This window comes from Elephantulus edwardii, unplaced genomic scaffold (genome assembly GCF_000299155.1).
Source record: "Elephantulus edwardii isolate Elephantulus edwardi_28Jun2011 unplaced genomic scaffold, EleEdw1.0 scaffold00048, whole genome shotgun sequence".
Taxonomy (NCBI): Eukaryota; Metazoa; Chordata; class Mammalia; order Macroscelidea; family Macroscelididae; genus Elephantulus; species Elephantulus edwardii.
The window spans coordinates 549,718-556,239 of record NW_006399798.1 but is presented as its reverse complement, the minus strand read 5'-3'; the positions used below and the strand labels follow the sequence as shown (position 1 = coordinate 556,239).

The window sequence follows — 6,522 nt, the reverse complement described above, 5'->3', positions numbered from 1 at the left end:
TATAAATGGGAAGACAGGTGGGAGGTAGGACCCGGGGGGGGTCTTCCTTCCAACTGGCATCACCCTGGTGGCTTCCTCCTGCAGTGAGAACACCGGCACCTTGGTCATTCTCCTATAGAACGTAGCTCATGTGCTGTCCCGGGGAGGTCACCGCTCGTCTTGCCATGTGACAAGGAAGCAGATCCTTGTTCCTTCTTGTGTGATTACCATGGACCCTGCCCCAGTGAAGCCTGACTCTGCAGGCCCTCCACACAGCAGCACGGTGAGTGTCCGTGATCCTCTGCCTTTACAGGGACTGCAATGGGATGACCCTCAAATGCCCACAGCTGGTTCCACCTCCTAGTGCCAGTCCTGAGGCATCTGACAACTACACAGTTTTGCCCAGCAGTGCCTTGAGCAGGTACCCCTCCAGAACCTGCGATGGTATTCATTCCTTGTGGGGGAGCTCCATGTCTGGTACATAAGGGAAAAGAGTCCTCAGTGGCTGTTGGGTTTTCCACCCTCAGAGCCTCAGGCAGCACCAAGTTCACTCCTGTCAGGGACATTTTGCCAGGCTGTATTGCTGACAGCTAACTCAAAGCCCATGGTCAAATGTCTACACAAAGGTCAGGGCTGGGCTCAGTGTGGCGACCTTTAACTCAACCCAGCACTGCTTTGCCCTGAGTCACTTTGAGGTACCCCAGCTAGAGCCATCTGTGTGCCAGGCCCCTACGGCCACAGACCCTTCCAATCAGCAGAGGGGTTGTCCTGACCTGTATATGAAGTCTTCCCTGTTAGACTCAGGATTTTCACCTGCATGACCAACTCATTCCTCAAAAGCTTTCTGTTCTTCCTTAGCTCAGGAGAGGCTGCAGTTAACTATTGTGCTATGTTGTTGTTGCGTACTGCTGAGTTGGAACCGACCCATAGCTGACCCTCCAGCGGGTTTTCAGAGGCCGTGAATAACACAGGAGACTGTTCATCTTCTTTCTAAGGAGCAGTCGGTGGATTTGAACCGCATGTCTTTGGGTTGGCAGCGCAGCTCCTTACCAGCAAGCCATACGAGCTCCCTTCTGTTGCTGTTGCTAGGTGCTGCCAAGTTGGGTACGACTCACAGCGACCATGTGAACAATGGACCTGAGCCCTGTCCTGCGCCCTGACAGCCTCACAATCTCCGACACACTCAAGCCCACTGCTGCAGTCATGGTGTCAACCCACCTGGCTGAGGCTCCTCCTCTCTGGTGCCACCCGTCCTCCTTTCCAAGACGTCACCTTCCAAGCAACAGCCCCTCCTAGCATCGTGCCTAACGTATATGAGAAAAGCTTCGCCATCCTTGTCTCCAAGGAGCACTCTGGCTGCACCTTCTCCAAGACAGATCTGCATGTTCTTTCTAAACCATTATGTTTAGTGTCTACAAAACCTGTTGTTGAGAAGATTCTGACCAAGCATAAATATGGATCTCCAGAGCTGACAGGACCATCAGCAGATCACATTCATGGACAAACACATGCACTGACAACATTGCAAAGATATCAAGATGAAAGTTAAGTAACACAAAGTTCTGCTAATCAAAGACAATTTACAGGCTTAAAGAACACAATGACACATTTCAGCTCACCATGGTAGTAAGGGTGCACTCCTCAAAATCCACGTTTACAATCCTGAGGTGCGTGGTTTGAATCCACCAGATGCTCTGCTGGAGAAGGAGGGGAAATCTCCTTCCGTGCCAGTTGGATCCGATTTGATGGTACACAAGAAGCGGGGGGGGGGGGGAGAATTCTCCTTCCAGTGCTTGGAGCACACTACCACCAAGAAAAGGGAAGACAGAGAAGGCACAGAATGAGAATGGAAATGAGAATCACAGGGAAGAAGTGAGATTTCATTCTGTCTGATCTGTCGTTGTCAGGGTGTCTATGAGTCACAACCAACTTAATACCTCACAATAAATTAATGGTCTAGGACAAAATACGTACATGAGTGAATGAAAAACTAATTTGCTCTGTGACTTTCACTCAAAACACATTAAAAAAAACCAAGAGGGGGTAAAATTTTCAACAATGAATGAATGAAAATATAATTTTTCTGTAAACTTTTATTAAAATGATAATTAAAATAAAAAAATCATAATAAAAATAAAATGGCTGGCATTTTAAAAATTAAAAAACAACAACAACAACAAACAAAGCCAACCCAACCAAACACAAAACAACAAGCAAACACCTCACTTAAAATATTTGGGAAATTATGCCCATTGCAGTTATTCAAAGTGGACATTTCTGCAGTCATCTTAAACATGGGGGCTTCTCACTTTTCACAAACTAATTCTCTTGAGTACTGAGGATGTCATAACCCTGCTTGCTGAAACTGAGGAGGACCTGAAGTGCTTGCTGCAGAAGGCCAAGGGCTGCAGTCTTTAACATGAATTGAAGCTGAACATCAAAAAAACAAAGATTCTCACCACTGGGCTGATTGGCAGCACCATGATAGAGAGTAAAGAGACTGAGATTGTTAACAGCTTCAGTTTGTTTGGCTCCACTCTTGGTACCAGCAGCCAGAAAATCAAAAAACAAATTGCGCAGCAAAAGTCTGCTGTCTGGGACTCTCCAGAGTACTGAAGAGCAACAATGTCAGTCTGGAGACTAAGGTGAGCCTGATCCAGGCCATCGTCTTTGCAATTACTTGTTATGCACCAGAAAGCTGGACAATGACTAGGGATGATAGAAGGAGAATTGATGCCTTTGAGTTTCGGTGCTGGAGAAGAGTATTGAATACACTATAGATTGGTAGGAGAACAGACAGGTTCATCCTGGAGAGAGTGAGACCAGGCTGCTTCTTGGAAGCAAGGATTCTGAGGCTTCGTCTGACATACTCTGGGCATGGTGCAAGGAGGGATCAGTCCTTGGAGAGGAATACCATGCTTGGGAGGGTAGAGGGACAGCACAAGAGAGGAAGACCCTCGATAAGATGGATTGACTCTGAATGGGGTAATGGTGGTAGGTGTGTCAAAGACAATAAAATTGGCTCAGGATAGAGCAGGGTTCAGAGCTGCTGTACATACGGTTGCTATGAGTCGCAAGTGACCCGACAGCACTTGACAACAATAGCAACATGGATGTCAAGAACTGTGATGATCACGGGTCTTGCTGTCCCATTCTGTAGTCTTCCTGTGATAAATTTTGTAAACAGATTGCTTTTTTAAAAAATTAAATTGGATCATACTATATTTTTGTATATCAAAAGGAGCTATTCTTGGGAAGAGACATTATACTGGGAAAGATGGATGGTCAGAGAAAGAGAGGAAGACCAACCGTTTACCAGATGACACAGTGACCACAGCAATGGGCCTAAGTATATCAGAAATGGTGAGGACGGCACAGGCTAGGGCATGGTTCTGATTTTCTGCTGTTCACAGGGTCACTGTGAGTATACCCGCCTTTACAGCACCTAACTAGAACTACTTCTGTGCTCAAAAGCCCCATGTTTCCCATTCTCCTGACACAAAGGTCAGATGTGCCAAAAGGCTGCCGCGGGACAGGTCTTGGTGTCTCTTCCTCTCCTCTTTCCCAGGCCTTCAATGAGCCAGGTTCCCTTCCCAGGGTGCTGCCCTGGCGCCTCCTCAGTGCTCATCCATATCTTGATCCTTCGCTGTCTTTTCAGCAGGTGCAGCTGCTCTTGGCTGAGCATATACCACGTGGGGACCCACAGTCAGGTGCACACACCCCTTGGCTGGGATCTCTGCTCCTGCTGTTCACAGCGGCTGCTCAGTACACGCTTCCTGATGAGAGAACAGACCGTTATAAACACAGGCCTGATTTCTGGCCTTTCAGAGGCTCCCTCCAGGGAGGTCAAGCTGTCATGGATTGAAGTGTTAACTTGGTGATGCTGTGATTCCCATGGGTGATAAATCCTGACCTTTGTGATGCTGATGAGGCAGGATCAGAGGTGGCTGTGGTATGAGGGGGTCGTCACTTTCCATGATGAGATCTGAGAAGTCTTCAGTGATCAGTTGTAGGGAGAGACTGGGGTCATGCTACATCCCTGATCTGATGTGGAGACTTTCCTCCATCACCTTTCATCTTAGAAGAGAGAAAAAGAGGGGAGCTCTGGTGGCCTAGTGGCAAGGAGCTGCAATTACAATCCCAGAGGCACATGGTTCGAATCCACCAGATGCTCTGCCGGGAAAAGGAGGGACAATCTCCTCCTGTACCAGTCAGATCTGATTTGACGGTACACTCACACGCACACACACACAAAAAAAAGAAAAAAAAAAGGAGAGAAAAGGGAGAAGTGAGCAGAGAGAAGGGGTCCTCAGGCCCACTGAGAAAAAGAGACAGCAGGGGGGTGTGCCTTGGACACAGGCCCCTGTGCTGGGGAGCTCCCACCATGCGAGTCTTCAAGTAATCCTAGGACAGCAGATGCCAAAGGAGATGGGCACTTCTTCCAGAAGTCACAGAGGGCTTCCTCAAGAGCTGGCAGCCTGGACCTGGACTCTAGCTTCCTGAACAGTGAGAAAGTGAGCTTCTGTTTGACGGTGTCACTCTCTTGCAGCACCACTGCTATAGCAGCACTGACAAACACCAGGCAGACCTTCATCACTGCAGCTTCCTCTAATTTCTCCTCCTTCAGAGTGATTCCACGTGCAGTGACTCCACAGAGGGCTGGCCTGCTCCCTGTCCAGGGATCATTCCCCTTCTACAGCAATGCCTGCCCTGTGTCTCCAGAACATGGCTGTCCCAGAGCAAGCCCCTCTTCTTTCTGGAACCTTCCCTGACTGGCCCAGCACGTGGTGATCACTCTCCTGCTCTGAAGTCTTATATGCCTGAGCCTCTTGCACCTGCACAGGTCCTGGCACCACCTGTCTTTCTAGAGAGATGCCTTATGCTGCCACTATAAGGACATCACATAGACATGGCAGGAAAGAGGTCCTGCCACTGGGAACACCTGTTGCAGATGCCAGCACGTGGACAAGAAATGAACTCCACCAAGAGCCTGCTGCTCTGCGGAAGGATGGGCAACCTTCTCCTGTGGGATTCCAGCCCTTGAAAACCTCCTGGGGGGGGGGGGAGAGCAGCTGTGAGACAGTTCTGACCTGATGGCAGTGAGCTAGTTTGTTATGTACCTGCATGAACTGTAACAAGCTCCATGTGCTCCACCAGCCAGTCAGAATTGCCAGTGTGAGGGGTTTCTGTTCCCGGACAGTTGCTGTGCATCCAGGACTAGCAGCACTGAGCCAGGTCAAGACCCAGACCTTCACGTCACTGGGAGCACACGGGGCCCCAGAAGCTTCGGACACGTGACTCTCTACACACTGGAAGCAGGACCCTCGCCCATTGATGCGTTGTCACTTGCTCCTTCTCTCACTTACCTGAAACCTAGGAGCTCTCTCATGTGAGCATTTTACAATCTTCTTGTTTTGGAAGTTCTGTCATATATAGGGTTCAAAAACAGTTGAAGCTCTTGGGAATTTAAGCTGTCACTATAAACACACACAGCAGGTAAGTCCATTTCTTCTAGGAAGTCTGTGCACACAGATTAGGAAGCCATGGTATAGAAAGAGCTGCAGCTCTCAGTGGCCCACTGTTCCTCACCTACTACTCTCTTAAGCAAGTGCAGCTTTAATGTGGGTGATATTTTTGTGGTGAGTTTATTGTTCAAGGAGTGTTGGTGGCTAGTGTGTAACTTGTCATACTTTTAAGATCAGTGGCCCGAAACCACGAGCTATTCTGAGGGAGAAAGAGGGGAGTCTCCTCCCTAAAAGGCTGGTGCAGGGCTCTGAGATCGTCAGTTTGAGTTTTTGGAAGCCACTGCTCCAACAAATGGCATTCCCTCTGTCCAGACACTTTCCATTTTATAACTGAAATAATGTCATAACGTTCACCAAGGAGTCCTGGTGGCACAGTGGTCAAGTGCTGAGCTGCTTGCTCAAAGGCTGGCAGCTTGAGCTTCACAGTCGCTGACCGTGCAAGGCAGGCATGGTGCCGGGAGCTCGATCCTTCCGAGAGAGGGAGTGGGCAGCTCGGCTGTCCTTCAGGTCGCCTGAGCCTGAACAGACCTGGGGATGGTGGGTTTGGCTCCTGCCCACCCCGCCTGCAGGAGCGTGTTCTCAGTCACCGCCTGTGCTTCCCCATCTCAGGCGGCACGCTTAGGGACACCACGAGGACGCTGGACTTTTTAATATGTAGAAGCTGCCCTGACCAGTAAAGCCCTCTCGCCATTCATCCTCTCTATTTTCAGGGGGAAAGCTGCTAAGGTTGGATGATGTAAGACAATCATCTCGCTGATGCTCGGCTGGGGCGGTTTCACACGGCGAGGACGGCGGGCACAGGGCTGTCCAGCGCCCACTGGACACAGCATCACGTCCTGCTGTCTCTCCCCAAGCCCCGACTGGCCACACTCGGGTGGCTGGCCATCCGCCGGCAGGGCCAGTGCCCCGCAGGGGCCTTGCCAGCACCGGCCGGAGCAGGCCGCGCGCTCCAGGCCTCAGGGCCCAGGCCCACGCTGCCCACTGTCCAGGCGCCCGCCGTGGCCGCCGTGCTCGCGCC

General features: G+C 50.3%; 1 protein-coding gene across 1 annotated transcript in view; it reads left to right on the top strand.

The window, feature by feature from the left end:
- Positions 1–208: 208 nt before the first annotated feature.
- The window catches only part of FOXK2 (forkhead box K2), a 43,448-nt gene continuing 37,134 nt past the window's right edge, over positions 209–6,522 (top strand). Inside the window, exons 1-2 of the mRNA XM_006886303.1 lie at positions 209–262; positions 6,359–6,519. Of these exons, the coding sequence (XP_006886365.1) occupies positions 209–262; positions 6,359–6,519 (215 nt within the window). The remainder of the gene's footprint in view (positions 263–6,358; positions 6,520–6,522) is intronic.